At 45.1% G+C, this 19,639-nt stretch overlaps 1 protein-coding gene across 3 annotated transcripts in view; it reads right to left on the reverse strand.

Moving 5' to 3' along the window:
* The window catches only part of Ulk4 (unc-51 like kinase 4), a 283,269-nt gene that overhangs the window by 70,074 nt on the left and 193,556 nt on the right, over positions 1–19,639 (reverse strand). For all 3 annotated transcript variants that reach the window (XM_021173385.2, XM_021173384.2, XM_021173383.2), the window contains exon 35: positions 2,401–2,586. In XM_021173385.2, coding sequence (XP_021029044.1) covers positions 2,401–2,586 — 186 coding nt within the window. The remainder of the gene's footprint in view (positions 1–2,400; positions 2,587–19,639) is intronic.

Genomic DNA, 19,639 nt, shown 5'->3' on the forward strand with positions numbered 1-19,639 from the left:
AGAGAGAGAGAGAGAGAGAGAGAGAGAGAGAGAGAGAGAGAGAGAGAGAGAGAGAGAGAGAGGACAAAATAAAAACAGAAGGTTGCAATCTTGAGAAACTTAAGTCAGGAGAGGGGGACCTCCTGAGGTATATTTTTATACCAAGAATATTTCTTTACTTTTGTGGTCAAAATCAGGTCCAGTCTGAGTTCTGCGACTCAACATGGTCATAAAATAGAAGAATAAGAACAAGCAAGCAATTCCCAGACCTGCATCATAGAACACCTACTGTGTTGTCTGCTTGATAACGCTGGCCAGGGATGCTATCATCTGCAATGTCTGAGCCACATTCACAGCCATTGTGGGATGCATGGGGCCTGGACATGCCCATATGGGCTCAGCACACAAGGAAATGCCTTGTGACACTTATATTCACAGAAGAACATCCGGTGACCAATGTCAGAACTTAGATAGGAAATGACAGCTGGGCGCTTGCCGTACCCTACTCTGCTCAGGGGCTTAGCCAGACTCAGGCAAGGAGGGAATGAAGGAAGAACAGAACACAGATTTAAAAACCTGTGATTGGGTGTGTGGGTAGGGCTCCGTCTGAGGGAAGGCATCCACTGCACAGCAATGTTCATATGTACACCACCAGGGGAAGTGTCATCAGTCACCCAGGAGCAGAGACCTGGGACTGATAGTGTTTGTGCACACTGTTAATCCTTCCTAAACACTTAGATCAGAGGAAGGTGTCACCACACCTCGAAACCTTACCCAGAGGACGGCTTTGCCAGTTGCCATGGCTGCAGTCATTGGTGTCCATGACAAGCCTATGCCCTTGACAAGGTGCACATTCACCCAGGGCTTCCTGCCCCCTCCCCTGCAGGTGAGGACACAGAGCAGAGACCTTTCAAGGGGTGGGTGCTTGTCAGACATCCCAATCACATCACTTTCAGAGTCAGCCATGACATGGCTACTGGAATTACCCACTGCCCAGCTGACACCTTCACTGCCCCTGACATATGGGCCTGAAGATGACAGGTGCCACCTTCTCCTGGATACACCTGCTTTCCCAGAGTAGTTGGCAGCTTTACTTCAGCCACTCTTAGGCCCCAGACAGTTCTGCAGTACTCGATAAGCCATCAGCACTGAGTGTTGGGAGTAAACTAGCTTTAATTAACAGACATGCAGGCTTGTCTGCAGTCCTCCTGGGAACACTATGAGTAATAAACAGGCTTGGGAGGGACTTGAAGACGCCCACCATGTTTTTATAGCAAAAGCATGAAGTATGATTAAAAATCTCCCAACTTTCCCCGTAAATGAAACAGGTAAGTCGATCATCAGGCTCCACACTGTTCTCCAAACTCTCTAAATACAGAGGGATAAGGAAGAGGACCTGGGGGACATGCTCGGGTCCATCAGCAGAGCTGAACAGTCCAATCCTTTGTTAGTGACAATTATGGCTTCAGAAGGATTCTGTCCCAAGACTGAGACCCTAAACAGAAATGCCAGGGTATTTCTTCTGGAGACCACATATCCCCCCAACCTTTTAGATGATGGATAGCACTGTATCCCAGTCATGGCATGCTACAGGGCCTTTTACACCTCAGGGTTACCTTCTCTGAATCCACCCAGGCTTCCAGCCTCAGGAGCCATGGGGTGGGGCACACTGACCTTCAGGACACTAAAAGCCATGTCCATGTGCCCCTGGCCAGCACGTACATCTAATGATTGTGTCCGAGGTAGGCCCTTGAGGGAAGCTCTTCCCTCTGTAACTTCTTACAACTCAAAGAACTCACAAGTGTGCCAGGCCTCCTAACTCCATCAGTGGGAAAAAAAGGGGTCGGGGGGTGGGGGGTAGGGTGGGGACTGGAGAGATGGCTCAACAGTTAAGAGCACTGACTGCGCTTCCAGAGGTCCTGAGTTCAAATCCCAACAACCATATGGTGGCTCACAACCATCTGTAGTGAGATCTGACGCCCTCTTCTGGGGTGTCTGAAGACAGCTACAGTGTACTTACATATAATAATAAATAAAATCTTAAAAAAAACCAAACAAACATGGTAGCTGGCTGAAGCAGAATAGATATGGCAAGGGTGCCAAAGAATCACGCCAGTGCTAATGACTAATTAGGACACTTCAGCCAGAGAGCCAGCTTCTACGTCTCTCTCTGCCTTCTTTCCCTTTCTTTCATTTTTAAAGAATGATGTCTTGCATTTCTCATGTGGTTCAGAAAGACAATGTAACACATATGGAGTATAACCAACGTCAACATGCAGAATATGACCAATGTCAGCCACCTATGACTGCACACAGAGGCAACTGGGGGGCCCACGCCACACATGAGACATTTTGGAAATCTGAAATAAGGTCCCTGCCCAGTCCTGCTGTGGTGGCCGTGGCCCGCCCTGGCTGACTCACCATCCTCTTGAGGATCCTCAGCAGAAGCTTCTGGTCCTTCGGGTCCTCCTTGGTCATCAGGAGGTTGGCAAAGGTCACCAGGTTCTCCGGGGACAAGCTCTCGGGGTTCTCTCCTCCATACAGCTGCACCAGGATGGACAGGCACTTGGATGAGACCTCGGAGATCTCAGGGTCCTCGCTGGGAAGCTGGAAGCAGGCAGAGAGGGTTGTGTAAGTTCTACTGCTGTGCAGCGCAGACCGGCTTCACAATGAATCATGGGAGCGAGAAGGTGACAGACACTCTAGTAGCTACATCATTCATACAGTACGGTGCTTTCCTGAAGGCTATTCACACCAATTCCAGGCACCTGTGCTCTTTCCTACAACCCTCAGAAGAGAGTGGCCCACAGCCAGCAGCACACACGTGCTAATGTGTGTATGGTGGGCTGCACCACTGAGCACCGGCAGCCTTTGCTTTCTGAGCCTCCCTCCTTGTCCTCTTTGCTTTCTTCCATGACACAGGGTCTCACTGTGCAGGCCAGGATGGCTTCAGCCTCCTTCATTGCTGGCCACAGATGTGACCTTGTCTGCCTCTTTAGGCACATGCTTGCTAGGAACTTGTTTAGGAAACCTCTGCTACATAAAAGACACCGAGGCTAATTAGCCTAAGGTGTTTCTAAAGCCTTATGAACAGGGGACTTTGCTTATTTTCTTCTCCACAAGGTCACTGTGGTGTAGACAACTGGCTTTTGTGGAGTAATTCCTGCTACTTAGCTGAGCCTCACTTTCTACTGCTGAGGAATAGTCCAGAGTGTTTATATGCCCATTAAGGAAAACGTGCACCGTTTCTAAAGCTATAAAGCTCCTGTAGATACCAAATAGGCCCTAAAAATAAACACCAGTGTTTACTCTCTGGGGAGCTGCCAGGCTGTGCCAGGGGGACTCAGGTTTATCTTTAAGGAAACTATGTGCCCCCCAACAGTAGCGATGTGTCTTCCCTCTGACGTATGGGTGTGGTTCAGCCTCGTCTCACTCACTTCAGAGTTCCTTAATCGTCCCCAGTGCAGCCCCTGGGGTCTGGCTCTATATTTTCCAAGTATGGCCTCTATGTAGGAACATGACCATTTTTGTCAACCTCACAAAATCTTTGGCATTAAAAAAAAAATAGCTGATGAAATCCAATGAACGGTTGGTTTTCCATTCCTCGGAATGGTGCTGTGGTGTCAAGTCTAAAACTTCTTGGCTATACCTTCAGTCCTGAAGGTTGTGTCTTATATTTTTTTCTAAATTTATTATAGTTTTATATTTTATACTTAAATTTCACTTAATTTGGAGTTGACTTATATGTAAATTGTGAGGCTGGGGGTGGGGGGGGGGGAGGAATGAGCCCCAGCCCCCTGAACTTTCTGTTGCTCTAGCACTGTTCCTGAAAATGCCTTAGTTAACAGTCCTAAGAAAGGCAGACAGCCCAGGCAGGCTCCGCCCACCAACCTCCTGCACTCTCTCACTCTCGCAGCTTCCCCTATCCTATCCCCAGTTCAGTGCCCCCCTAGTTGCCATGCCCCAGTGTCCAACTGGGATGGAGACTTCCCGCTCTGCTAAAGACAACACAGACTGACAAGACGAGCAGAGAGGAAACAGAAACCAAGAATCAAAACACCCAAGCAGTAAGACAAACTCAGAAATTAGCATCTAGACCTCTAATCACTCCAAAGCAGTGCCTAGAGGCCAGTGTAAGCACACACCACCGCCAATGCAATATGTCACCCCCAGAGCCCAGCCGCACCACAGAAAACCCTGAACATTCCAACGTAGTGAAGCACAAGAATAAGACCTTAAAACCAACTTTATGAAGATGATAGAGGTCCTTAAAGAGAAAAATGACCAAATCCCTTAAAGACATTCAGAAAAATACAAACAAACAATTTGAGGAAATGAAGGAGACAATTGAGACTGTTCCAGACCTGAAAATGGAAATAGAAGCAATAAAGAAGCCACAGACTGGGGAATCTTGGAGATGAAAATCCCAGGCAAGAGAACAGGAACTACAGACACAACCGTCACCAGCAGAATACAAGAGATGGAAGAGAGAATCTCAGGTGGAAAAGATACGATAGAAGAAACAGACACATCTGTCAAAGAAAATGTTAAATATAAAAAGTTCCTGACACAAAACATCGAGGAAATTTGGGACACTATGAAAGACCAAATATAAGAATAATAGGGGGGCTGGTGAGATGGCTCAGTGGGTAAGAGCACCCGACTGCTCTTCCGAAGGTCCAGAGTTCAAATCCCAGCAACCACATGGTGGCTCACAACCATCCGTAACAAGATCTGGCGCCCTCTTCTGGAGTGTCTGAAGACAGCTACAGTGTACTTACATATAATAAATAAATAAATCTTTAAAAAAAAAAAAAAGAATAATAGGAATGGAAGAAGGAGAAGATTTCCAGCTCAAATATTTTCAACAAAATCATGGAAGAAGAAAAATTTCCTAGCCTAAGAAGGAGATGCCTGTAAACATACCAGAAGCTTACAGAATACCAAACAGATTAGATCAAAAAAGAAAGCACCCACACACACACACACATAATAATCAAAACTAAATATTCAACAAAGAAGGAATACTAAAAGATGCACGGGAAAAGGCCAAGTCACATGTAAAGGCAGACATGTCAGAATCACACGGGACTTCTCAATGGAAACGATAAAGCTGGAAGGACCTGACAGGAAGTCCTTCAGACTCAGAGAGAACACGGATGCCAGCCCAGACTCCCGCACCATAACTGTACCCAGCAACACTCTCAACCACCACAGGAGGTGAAGACAAGATATTCTACGACAAAGTCAAACTTAAACAATATCTATCCATAAGTCTACCCATACAGAAGGTACTAGAAGGAAAACTCCAACCCAAGGAGATTAACTACACCCGTGAAAACACAAGCACTAAATAATCTCACGGCCGCAAGACTGAAAGAAGGACGTGCGCACACACGCACATGTGCACGCCCCCCTCCCCAAATAACAGGAATTCACAATCATTGGTCACTGATAGGTCTCAGGATCAGTGGACTCAACTCCCCAGTAAAAATACACATGCTTACAGAAAGGATGGGAAGGCAGGATCATCCTGCTGCTGCAGACAAGAAACATACCTCAATTTCAAAGATAAGACATTTCATCAGAATAAAAGGTTGGAAAAAGATTTTTCATGCAAGAAACAAGGTGGTATAGCCATTCTAATATCTTCAACAAAATAGGCTTCAAATCATAATTAAGCAAAAGAGACAGGGAAGGACACTTCACACTCTTTAAAGGAAAGAAATACAACAGAATGATCCTTCCGTTCTTAATACCTATGCCTCCAAGACAAGGGTACTCATGTTTGTAAAAGAAACACTACTAAAGCCTAAATCACACATTGATTCTCAAACATTGATAGTGAGAGACTTCAATACCCCATCCTTACCAATTGACAGGTCAACCAGACAAAAACTAAACAGGAAAAAATAACACTAGAGCTCACAGATGCTATGAACCAAATGGACCTAACAGGAACTAACACACTTCACCCAAACACAAAAGAATGTACCTTCTTCTCAGCACCTCATGGAACATTCTATAAATTGACCAAATACTTGGTTACAAAACAAGTCTTAATAGAATCGAAATAACCTCCTGCATCGTGTTAGACCAGCACGGATTAAAGTTGGATTTCAATGACAACCGAGACAACAGAAAGCCTACAACTCATGGAAACTGAACAACTCTCTATTCAGTGATCACTGGGTCAAAGCAGAAATAAAGAAATGAAAGACTTTCTAGGGTTCAATGAACATGAACATACAACATACCCAAACTTATGGGACACAGGGGAAGTGTTGCTGAGAGGAAGGTTATAGCAGAACGCTCCTGCATAAAGAAACTGGAGAGATCTCATACTAGTGACTTAACAGGATACCCAAAAGCTCTAGAACAAAAGGAAGCAAACACACCCAGGAGGAGCAGATGGCAGGAAATAAACTGAGGCCTGAAATAAATAAAACAGAAACAAAGAGAACAGTATAACAATTGATGAAATAATGAGCTGGTTCTTTGAGAAAATCAACAAGATAGATAAACCCTCATCCAAACCACATAGAAGGAAGAAAATATCCAAATTAACAAAAACAGAAACAAAAAAGTGGACATAATATCGGACATTGAAGAAATCCAAAGAATCATTAGTCTTCATTTTAAAACCTGTACTCTACAAAATTGGAAAATCTAAAAGAAATAGATAATTTTCTTGATAGATACATAGTTTTTTTTTTTTTACCAAAATTAAATCAAGATCAGACAAACAATTTAAATAGACCTATAACTTCAAAGGAGATAGAAGCAGTTATTAAAAGTCTCCCAACCACAATAAAAGTCCTGGGGTAGACAGATTTAGTGCAGAATTCTACCAGACTTTCAAAGAGGAGCTAATGCTAATATTTCTCAAATTATTCCTCAAAATAGAAACAGAAGGAACATTGTGAAATTCATTTTATGAGGCCACAGTCACCCTTACACTCAAACCACATAAAAATTCAACAAAGAAAGATAATTACAGACAATTTTCCTCATAAACACAGATGCAAAAATACTCAATAAAATACTTGCAAACTGAATCCAAGAACACATCAAAAAGATCATCCACCATGGTCAAGTAGGCTTCATCTTAGAGACACGGGGACAGATCAACATATGAAAATCTGTCGACACAGTCTACCATATAACAAACTGAAAGCACCCCACACAGTCATCTCTTTAGATGCTGAAGAAGCCTCAGACAATGGTAAAAGTCTTGGAGAGACCAGGGAAACAAGGTGCATGCCTAAATATAATAAAGGCAATATACAGCAAGCTGATAGCCAGCATCAAATTCAATAAAGAGAAACTTAAAGCAAGCCAACTAAAGTTGGGGCTAAGACGAGGCTGTCCACCCTTTCTATGTCTATTCCATACAGTACTTGAAGTTCTAGCTGGAGCAATAAGACAACTGAAAGAGATCAAGGGGATACAAAGTGGAAAGATGATGGGGCTGGTGAGGTTGCTCAGTGGTTAAGGGCGCTGGCTGCTCTTCCAGAGGTCCTGAGTTCAATTCCCAGGTCAATTACCAAGTGGTGGCTCACAACCATCTGTAATGGGATCCAATGCCCTCTCCTGGCATGCAGGTGTACATGCAGATAGAGCACTCATACATTTAAAAAAGGAAGAAAGATCATTATTTACAGATGATTTGGTAGAATATACAAGTGGCCCCAAAAAGTCTACCAGGGAACTCCTATTGCTGATAAACAGCTTTAGTGAAGTGGCTGGATAGACGAAAAACTCAAAAGAAAAAAATCAGTAGCCCTCCTATATACAAATGGCAAACGGGCTGAGAAAGCAATCAGGGAAACAAAACCTTTCACAATGGCCACAAATAATATAAAATAACTTGAGGTAACTCTAACCAAGCAAGTGAAAGACTTGTATGACAAAAACTTCAAATCTTTGAGAAAAGAAACTGAAGAAGATCCAGACGATGGGAAGATTTCCCATACTCATGGATTGGTAGGACATAGTGAAAATGGCCATCCTACCAAAAGCAATCTGTAGATTCAATTCAATCCCCATTAAAATTCCAACACAATTCTTTATAGGCCTTGAAAGAACAATACTTAACGTCATATGAAGAAACGAAAACCCCAGGATAGCTAAAACAATTCTCTACCATAAAAGAACATCTGGATGTATCTCCATCCCCGATTTCAAGCTATACTAAGGAGCTATGGTAACGAAAACTGCATAGTATTGGCATAAAAACAGATAGGTTGATCAGTGGGATCAAATCAAAGGCCCAGATGTAAATCCGCACACCTATGGCCACCTGGTGTTTGGTAAAGAAGCCTTTCTTAGTCAGGGTTTCTATTCCTGCACAAACATCATGACCAAGAAGCCAGTTGGGGAGGAAAGGGTTTATTCAGCTTACACTTTTACATTGCTGTTCATCACCAAAGGAAGTCAGGACTGGAACTCAAACAGGTCAGGAAGCAGGAGCTGATGCAGAGGCCATGGAGGGGATGTTACTTACTGGCTTGCTTCCTCTGGCTTGCTCAGCTTGCTTTCTTATAGAACCCAGGACCACCAACCCAGGTGTGGCACCACCCACAATGGGTTCTCGAGGCTTGATCACTAATTGAGAAAATGCCTTACAGCTGGATCTCATGGAGGCATTTCTTCAACTGAAGCTCCTTTCTCTGTGATAACTCCACCTGTGTCAAGTTGACACAAAACTAGCCAGTACAAAGCCTGAGATACACAACAGAAAAAAGAAAGCATCTTCGACAAATGGTGCTGTCTAACTGGATGTTGGCATGTAGAAGAATGGAAATAGATCCACATCTATCACTCTGCTCAAAACTCAAGTCCAAGTGGACCAAAGACTTTAGTATGAAACTAGATACACTGAACCTGTAATGGCTGTTCTTGCTTGTAACTTGACTATATATGGAATGAATTACAATCCGGAAATGGAGGGCACACTTGTGATCTGGATCTTGAGGCATACATTTAATCTGGGCCATACCTTCTGCTGGAGGCCTGTATGAGGTTCCCTGTCTACTGCCCTCACTTTGCCAGCACATCCATTGGAGCCTACTTCTTCAGGATTCCATCTTATACAGAAGACCAGATAAGACATCCAGCCTCGTGGAACTGGGACTAAGCAATGGCTACATTCTTGGGACTTTCCATTCACAGCTGGGCATTGTTGGACTAGGTGGACTGCAGCCTGTACGTCATTCCAATAAATTCATATATATATATATATATACATATATATATGTATACACACACACATATATGTGTGTGTGCACATATATGAAAGAGTATATGTACATATATATGTATATATATGTGTATACACACACACACACATATATGTATGTGAGAGAGAGATTCATTCTATAAGTTCTGTGACTCTAGAAAACCCTAATACAGAACCAACAGAGGAGAAGAGAAATTAGGGAATAGCCTTGAATGCACTGGCAAGGGAGACAACTTCCTAAACAGAACACCCATAGCTCAAGCACTAAGATCAACAATTAATAAATGGGACCTCATTAAACTGAAAAGCTTTGGTGAGGCAAAGGACAATATCAACGGGACAAAATGGCAGCCTACAGACTGGGAAAAGATGTTCACTAACTCCACATCAGATAGAGAGCTAATGTCCAAAATATACAAAGAACTTGAGACATCAATAAACCAAATAACCCAATTTTAAAATGGGGTACAGATTTAAACAAAGAATTCTCAACAGAGGAATCTCTAATTAAGAGAGTAAAGAAACGTCCTTAGTGATCAGGGAAATGCAAATCAAAACAACTCTGAGATTCCATCTTGCACCTGTCAGAACGGTCAAGATAAAAAAATTGCAAGTGATAGCTCATGCTGATGAGGATGTAGAGTAAGGGGAGCACTCCTCCATTGCTGGTGGGAGTGCAAACTTTACAGCCATTATGGAAATCAGCCTGGAAATCCCTCAGACATTTGGGATTCCATCCAAGTCAAGACCCAACTACACTACTCTTGGGCACTGTCTTAGTCAGGGTTTCTACTCTTACACAAAACATCATGAACAAGAAGCAAGTTGGGGAGGAAAGGGTTTATTCAGCTTACACTTCCACATTGCTGTTCATCACCAAGGAAGTCAGGACTGGAACTCAAGCAGGTCAGGAAGCAGGAGCTGATGCAGAGGCCGTGGAGGTGATGTTCCTTACTGGCTTGCTTCCCCTGCCTTGCTCAGCTTGCTTTCTTATAGAACCCAGGACTACCAGCCCAGGGATGGCACCACCCACAATGGCTTGATCACTAATTGAGAAAATGCCTTACAGTTGTATCTCATGGAGGCATTTCCTCACCTGAAGCTCCTTTCTCTGTGATAACTCCACCCTGTGTCAAGTTGACCGAAAGCCAGCCAGTACAGGCATATACCAAAAGGGTGCCCATCCTACCACTTGCTCAACTATGTCCATAGCAGATTTATTCATAATAGCTAGAAACTGGAAACAACCTAGAACTCCCTCAACTGAATAATAGATAAAGAAAATGTGGTACATCTACACAATGGAGTATTACTCAGCTGTTAAAAACAATGATATCCTGAAACTTGCGAGCAAATGGATGGAACTAGAAACAAATCATCCCGAGACCCAGACCCAGAAGGACAAACATGGTGCGCACTCACTTATAAGGGACATTAGCGGTTAAGGAAAGGATTATCATGATACAATCCGCAGACCGGGAGAGACAAAGTAACAACGAGCTTTGGGGGTGGTGGGTGTTATGTATCTCCCTGCGAAGGGGAAATAGATTTTGCAGGCAGACTGGCGGATAGGTGAGGATGGGAACAGGAACGTTCAGGTGTTGGGGAAGGGTATGGAGGGATGACTGGAATTGGGAGCGTTCAGCTGTGATAAAGAAATGCAGGGTCATGGAAGCTCCCTGGATTCTCCGAGGGTGAACCTAGAGAAGTCTCCTAGTAATTGGTGGATATGGAGCCCCCACCGGCCATTCTGTACAACCAGACAAGCCTCCCAGCAGTAGGACTGGGACATCAACTCAGCCACCAAACCTTCAGCCTCCAGCTTCCCCTGTCTGCAGCATGTGCTGGGGTGATGGTGTCATGGAACTTACGGGAGTAGCCAACTAATGACTGGTCCAACTTGAAACCTGTGCCGAGAGAGAGCCCATACTTAACACTGCATGGAGGGCCAGGAACCGGAGGCTGGATGATGTCCAGAGACATGCAATAAAACCAAACATGACCAGGAAAAAAAAAGTCAATGAAATGATTCCTAGTGGTATTCTGCTGTACGCATAGATCAGGGCCTCGGCCAACTGTCATGACAGAGGCTTTGTCCAGCAAGTAATGGGAGCAGACACGGAGCCCACAGTCAAACACTAGGCAAAGCCAGGGGAACCCTGAAGAGGATGGGAAGGAAGGACTGTAGGAGTCAGAGGGGTTGAGGACACCATGAGAACATGGCCCACTGAGACTGATGTGACAAACACAGCTGGTGTTGTCTGAGCTAGGTGCTCTGCACACATGTTTCAGTTGTGTAGCTTGAGGGACCCCTAATAGTGGGAGTGGGATATCTCTGACTCTTACCCTGTTCTTGGGACCTGTTTCCTCCTACTTGGTGTGAGGGTTTGTGCCTAGTCCTGCTGCAACTTGTGATGCTGTTTGGTTGATATCCCTGGGAAGCCCACGCTTCTTTCTTTCTTAAAGGAAAACTGAGGAGGAGTTGAAAGAAAGAAAACTAAATTCAAGGCTTTAAAGCCCCACCTTAGTGGATTGGGAGGTGGAGCTGAGAGAAGTAGAGGTTGGGGAAACTGCAGCTGGAATGTAATGTATATAAATAAAAAAAAAAAAAAAAAAAAAAAAAAAAGACCTAGGAGGGCAGGGCCAGAGCCGGGCCCAGCTGCTGAGAGCACTCACTGCTCTGCAGAGGACACAGCTCTGTTCCCAGCACCTCAACCACCCGTAACTCCAGCTCCTGTGGACTCTGGATACCCCCACACAGATACTCATATACTTATAATTTTAAAAAGTAAATCTTTGTAAAAAAAAAAAAAATCATCCAAATGTGTTTACATGACCTGCATTCTCTACTCCGATTGGTCCATCTGGGCTAGCCCACCGTGGTCACGTGCTCACTGTGGTCACGTGCTGTCTTCCTCATTCCCATTGAGAACTTCCCTCATGGCTTTTTTCTCTTCAAAATTACTTCAGCCATTTTAGGTTGTCGGCTTTTCTTTATAAATTCTAGAACTAGCTTGCCTGTCTCCAGAAACCTGTTGACTTCTTCAGGAATTGCCTGACTCCTCGTGGGTAGAGCAAATGTTCTCACAGTGGTACGACTAAATGGGAGCGGCTCTCTGCATCTATTTCCGCCATCTTTGAGTTCTTCCGCAGTGTCCAGGACACGCCTGCTCCTGTGGGCCATGGTGCACTTTACTCTTTGGAGCAATTTTACATAATGTTTTATTTTTTTAGTTTAAGTCTCTGCACACTCACTCACTCTTTGTTCACACAGACAGGATTTTTTAAGATGAATTTTCAGGTATAATTAGCACAAAAGCCACAGACAGATACATGATGACACATGTTGATGAGTTTGTGTTTTCTCTATTGTGTCTGTATCTTGTAGCCTGGATGGAATGTCTCAACCCTGAGAATGGCCTACACTGTCACCTCCAAGCAGGGCTGGCTTCCTGAGAGAATGTGCGCCTTTCTTCTCTCTCTTCCCGTGCCATGTCAGCTAAGAATGGCAGCCATGACATCATGACTCTCCTGCTCTTAGAGAAATGGGATTGAGCCGCTCACTCTTCAATACTATATTGGTTGTAGTTCTCATTGACATTTTACCAGCTTGAGAAGCCTTCCCATCTAATCCTCGTTTGATGAGAAATTTTATCAGAAACTAGTGTGAGACGTTGTCTACGACTTTCTCTGTATAGCCTCATGGTATATCCAATTTCTTCATAATACTGTGTAGGTGTAGGATATATTAACTGATATTTTCTGAACAAATCTGAAGGGGATCCTGCTGCTATCTGTTGCCCACAGGTGTGCTCAATCCACAGGCCCTGCACGGAGAACTGAGACTCTCAAGTCAGGAGAGATCCTGGTCTGTGATCTGGTGAGTGGTGGTTTGTGTGCATGCGCATGTGCGTGTATGTGTGTGTGCGTGTGTATGTTTTGGTATTTTGCTTTCCTGATCATTCTTTGAAATCAACAACAGAGTGACGCCATCCGCAGGGAGTGGACTGCGAAATACTTTCCTCTTTTATCTTATGTAAGAAATTATGTAAGGCTGTTGCTAAACCTTTTCTCTTTGGTATAATCTGGTGAAATTATCTGGGTTTCGAGAGATTAGAAATTTAATTTCCCTGATGACTGCAGAACAATTCAATGCTCATCTTGGTTGAAGTTTTGTAGTTATAAAGGAGTGGAATAACTTCTTCATGAGCACAATGTTGTTGGGAGCACCCAGGGCTCCTCTCAGGAGCTGTTGGGAGCACCCCAGGCTCCTCTCCAGGGCTGTGCCCAGGTCTTCCATTCCATCCCATTTCTGTTTCTCTCATCCTTTTCAGTTTCTTGTTAGCTTTCAAATCCACCCCCAAAGAGTTAATTTTTCATTTAATTGGTTTTCCTCTTTTGATTTGCTTTGAGTCAATTTTCTATTCTTTACCTATTTCCTAAAGTAGCAATAAGGCTTCACTGCAGCATCATAATACATGCCATTGTGCTTGTTCCCACTCATTACCCTCCCTCCTTCACCCTCCCCCACCTCCACCTTCCTCCACCCTCCCCCACTCTGCTTGCTGATCCCCTCCCTCCCCCAAATAGTTTCATTTCCTCCCTCTCTTTCTTCTTGTTAATTTTTTGCTTGCTTGGTAGCAGTGGGGACTGAGCCCTGGGCCTTAGGAATGCCTGGCAGGCCCTGCTCACTCTCGAAAGCACCCTTACTGCAGAACCCAGGCTGGCCTCCAAGCGAGTGCCGAGTGAGTGCCGGGTCAGACTCCACCACGCCTGGCTGGGCTTTTCCTTTCTTCTCACATAAGGTTTTGAAATTATAAATTTTTCTTTAAGTGATGCTTTTAGCTACATTCTACAAGTTTTGATATATTTTCATTTTAGTTCACTTCTATGTATTAAAACTTCCTGTGAGAATTCATCTTTGACCTGTGAATTGTTTTAAGTGCACTTGCTTTTCAGATGTCAGACTTCTTTCCTGTAATCCTTTTATTACTGGTGTCTAGCCTGGCTCCGTTGTGGTCAAGGAGATGACTCTAGGAGGAAGACTTGCTCTGTGAGCTCGGGCTCACAGCTCAGGGGTCCAGTCCATCAGGGCCGGATGTCAGAGCAGTCAGGGCTTGAAGCAGCTGCTCACCACCAACACCTACAATCTGGAGGCAGAGAGGGGTGCTGCTGCTGTTGAAATCCCTTCTCCATTTACAAGGTCCAGGATCCCAGCCAGGGGATGGGGCCACCCACAGTGTGCAGTCTCCCCTCTGTTAATGCAATCATGATAACCCCACAGGCATGTACCAGAGCCCATCTTCCAGGTGCTGCTAGGCTCTATCACCTTGACAACTAACACTCACCTTTGCAAATGCTTATTCTATGCAGAAACTGGCTTATGGCCATTGTTGACTGCTTCCTAGCTTTAGTTATAGACTCAGCCATGGCCAATTAGATTTGAACTTAAGATAAACATGTTATCATTACGCCCATTTGACATCTTGTTTTCAGTCTGCCAGCCTCGTTTCTTCGAAGTGCTCGTACTGGCCACCTTGAATACTTTGTGGGAAGAGATGTAAACAGATACACGCATGCAGCCTGGATATGATTCTAAGGACGCATACACTTGAATTTTAAGAACTGTTTTAAACTTAAAAATCACAGTTGTGGCGGATTTGTTTCTCTTTAATCAACACATCCAACACAATGTAATCAAAAATCTTTCTCATTGTGTATTCTATTTTAAAAATATTACCTACCACAGTGCTTTGTCAGACATTATATGGGGATACTTAGTTCCATTACCTACCACAGTGCTTTGTCAGAGTTATATGGGGATACTTAGTTCCATTACCTACCACAGTGCTTTGTCAGTCATAACATGGGGATGCTTAGTTCCAGAGAAGATAATACATTAACAAAGAAAGAACAAAAATAGCCACTTCACAGCAGCCTTTCCTGTCCCTTTGATGTTGCTAACAGTGCCTGGAGACAGATCTCTGCACTGTTAGGACATCTTTTACAGGATTCCACCCAAGGCCTTCAAGGCCTGCTGATTGCCTTGCCTCCATCCATCACATCCTGCCCCACCCACCCCCAGCAGCAGTGAGAATATCTCTGAGCAGGTCCATGAGGTTAGGGTGGAAATGCCCCACCCCAGCCCCAAGTCCTTCCTAGCATTGCTCCCTCCCCAGAGGGGAGGGAGTGCCGGACCTCCACCCCAGCACATCCTTAGAGGGACAGAGACCTGCCACTCGCTTTGTTGATTTGACTCTAAGTCTACACTACACAGATTCAGAAAACATCTCAAAGACAAATCGAAAGGCACAGGTGGCACAGATGGGTCCCAGCTTGCCCTGGGTAGCACTGAAAGTTGCTGCCAACTGTGGAATGGTGGGGAAACACAACTCCTTTGAAAGATCCTTAACACAGAAGGGTTGGAGCTTCAGGGATGAGTCTGTCAACAGTTATTTTAAAGATCAAACACTGACTTATAACAAAGAAGTTTCCACGTGAAAACCTGGATTTACTGGGTTTGGCGTTTTTATTTTATTTCCCCCCCCACACTTTACAAGTATTTGCCATGATCCTTATCCTCACGGTAATCATGGCTCCTGTGAGCGCTCCCGAGGCTATAACCCACGGTCCTCACTCTGGGTGACATGCACTTCTTAAGCTGCCTGTCAACTGATCTCTGTATCCCCTCTTGAAATGACACAATCACTGGCCTCTAATTAGTCCTTTGAACACTTTCCAGAATGGCACAGACAATAGAACACTCACTGGCTCCACCCAGGTTGACACAGAAAGGAAGAGGAGGAGACAGAGTCCAGACACACATCCTCAGGTACACATCCTGCAAAGGAAGTGAGGGATGCTGGGAGGAGTAGGAAGGACATGGTCCTAACAGGGAAGTGGTAAGGAAAGAGACTGCAATTAGCTTGCCTTCCTGAAACTCATCACCAGGAAGAAAGGGAAAGGATTTGTCCAGACGTGACATCCTTCCGGCCTTGCAGAGAAAGCATGAACAGAGGCCGGCATTCCTGAAGGCGCACTGGGGACTGGATAGGGCAGGATCCTCGGACCGACCGACTAGGCTGGGGTCCTGAGCTGATTAAAAAGGAGGCGAGTGAAACAAAAAGGCGTCCATGGACATCTGTCGTAATCGACAGCATCCGTTGCTCTACTACAGTGTGACTACGCTGCTCCCTGTCATGACAAATTCCACCCTCAAACTGTGCACAAAACAAACCCTCCTTCCTATCATAGTGTCACATGTCACAGTTATTGTCAGGAAGGTCCAGGGCTGAGAGGAAAAGGGTGCACGAAGCATGAGGCTGTTAGAGTGGGCACACGGTGCCACACCAGGCCACTGCTGTAGGACCTACAGCCATGGCTCCTCTGAGAAAGGGCCTCTGATTAGTCGGCCAGAGCGTGGGACAGGAGCCATGTGGACACTGAAGGAAATGACTTTCAAGGTTTCCACAGCAAGATCCAAAGCCTAAGACTAGGAAGGATGAAGGAGAAATGGCAGGGAAATACTCCCTTCCAGAGTCTGGGGGGTAGCTTCTGCTTGTGGTGCAGCCTTACAACTCTTAATAAAAATGTTACAGGAAAAGGAGGAAAACCAACCATGAGGAGATGAGACAGCAGTGTGCTCGGGGCTTCTAAGGATTTGAGAGGTAGTGTTGGGCTGGGCTGAGTGTGCAACGAGGAGAGGCCCGAGGGTTCAGGAGGGAGCAGGGCGAGGGAGCACAGCCTGCAGACATGGGGGTCACACAGCCATGCTGCCACTCACAGATGACTCCGCTATCACTATGGTGGAGATTTATGCAAGGGGAGCACATATGGAATTCAAGGGGTCTCGGCAAAAATTTCAATCTGGAAGCTCTCAATATGCACACAGCTACAGCCACCTCAACAACCCCCCAGCGGGCTGTGAGGTATGGACGCCTGTCCTTCATGGGTCCTCAACAGCGTGTCACCACATGGGGCAGGAATCAGGAATGCTTTGCTCTGTGGGACCTTCTGGCTTCTTCTCAGCTCCGGATCCTTAGGGAAGAATGTGGTACGGTGTAAGTCAGGGGTGTGAGCCTGACACAGGACACTACAATACACATACACAATTCAGGAAGCCTGGTCCTTACTATGTAGAATTTGAAGGACAGTCTACAGAGGCCTTAGGTGCTGTGACACTCTTGACAAACCATGGGAAAACGTCCCCAGCCTCACCCACAGGCTGCAGGAGATGTGTATCAGAAGAAAGACTTAGACAAACGTCAGGCAAACCACCCACGGATATAAAACAGAGAAAACATATGCTGCTGGTGCTGGTGGTGGTGGTGGTGGTGGTGGTGGTGGTGGTGGTTGTTAAAGAAAATGAAGAGTGGCATCGACTTTGATCTTATTTCTATTCTCTCTCATTTCCACAAAATCCTAGCTCACGATCACAGGGCTTGCGTTACTCTTGAACTCATGAGTTAAACTTTCCTTCCCTGTTGACACTGGTCCCTCACTATTCTGATTAGATTTTCTTTTTAAAGTTTTCTCATCTTCATCCTAAATGCAAATGGTCATCAGTTGAGAGACGTTTGCAAGTAGGCTAGGAAACTCGCTATCACTTTAGCACAATGAGCTGGGAGCCTTGCCACTGGCTCTGTGTTCTGGGTCACCAGGGCAACACAGCGGGTGCCTGTCTCTTTAGTATCTAGGATTCATTTGTAAACCACATGGCAATATTTGAACATTAGCACTTACAATGCAAAATGCCCCATTGGAATCTGTCTCCAAGGGCTCCTGTGTTGAACACTTAGTCCCCAGTAGGTGGTGCTATTCTGGGAGTGTGCATCCTGTAGGAGACAGGGCTGGGCCAGATCAAGTAAGAGGAGGCACAGTTCTTAGGGTCACTGCCCGTGGTCTCCCCCCCATCTTGCTCTCTGCTTCCCCTCCTCCAGGAAGACTCTCCTCCTCAGAGGGGTCTCAGGAACCTGAGCACCAGAGCTCCCCCCCCCCCCCCCACACACACACACCAAGGTCATACAGTGGTGTTTCCTGAGTTTTCTGGTTTGGTCGTGACTCAGGGGATGCTAGTGTTTAACTCTCCTGAAGCACAGTGGCTCTAACTGCTTCTCTCCTCTCTGTTCCCCAGCCATGGAAAAATCATACTCTGTTTCCTCTCACAGACAGTCCTTAGAAAGGTGATTTCTAAGAAAGAAGGACCTCTAGAACGCAGACAGGGTGACTGTATACTGAGAAGCCAACATTGAACTTTTCAGACTGTTTTGACTGGGTCCTGTGAGAGGGCTCAATGGATAAAGATGCTTATATCCCAAGCCACATGATCTAGATGGAGTAGGTGCCTTCCTCAGGCTGGTCTTCTGGAGCTTGATATTTACTTACTCTGATGCCAAATTTAGCAGTTTGTTTATTTATTTATTTATTTATTTATTTTGGTTTTTCAAGACAGGGTTTCTCTGTGTAGTCCTGGCTGTCCTGGAACTCACTTTGTAGACCAGGCTGGCCTCGAACTCAGAAATCCGCCTGCCTCTGCCTCCCAAGTGCTGGGATTAAAGGCGTGCACCACCACTGCCCGGCAATTTGGCAATTTATATTTTTCTATTATTTTCATCTATTTTCCACATTGTCAAATTTAATGCCCTTGAATTTTGTGTATTTTGAGTTTATGTGCTCCTTCCTAATGCTACAGCCAACAACAAAAACAACAAAACAACAACAACAACAACATGAAGAACAACAAATCCAAACTGCAGCTTCCTGAACTGAATCTTCATCCATAAATAGCAAAGCTAAGAAGAGTCAGAAGCTGCAGTTAGGGGAGGAAAGTAGAAGAATGGGGGCACTGCAGACTTAGAGCAGAAACTGAGCCCCACCAGATCAGTACTCATTAAAAGCACTCTTGATTGCCAGTCGTCTTACTGTGGGAGCTGATGCAGAAGCCTGAAGGCAGCACCAGAAAGTTACTGCGGGCATTCAGAAGAGCATGTGCTGCACCCGACCTGAGAGGCCTCTGGTAGGAGCGTCTGAAGCTCACACTGATGCCATTCAGCCACTGAGAAGCACAAGACTGGCGGCCAGAGGCAGACGTCAAAGAGCCTATAATACCCAAATACAGAGCAAGTACAGAGAAGAGTGTGCCCATACCCACGACCCAGGCGCTTGTGACTGCAAAGGGAATGACAGAGGCAGATCAAATGTCATAGGCCCAATGCCACAGTGTATGTGTGTGTGTGTGTGTGTGTGTGTTGGGGGTGGGTGGGTAGTTTTACTACTCACTTCTACATTGCTTGGCTTCTTGTGATGACCATTCCTATTGCAATTAAAAATCCTATCCCTAAAGTTAAAAAAAGGAAAGGAAAATTTCTCACTCAGGTAAATGGCCTCCATGTGTCATGAGTTATATACTAACCTCTCCAT

Source organism: Mus caroli, chromosome 9 (genome assembly GCF_900094665.2).
Source record: "Mus caroli chromosome 9, CAROLI_EIJ_v1.1, whole genome shotgun sequence".
NCBI classification, from domain to species: Eukaryota; Metazoa; Chordata; class Mammalia; order Rodentia; family Muridae; genus Mus; species Mus caroli.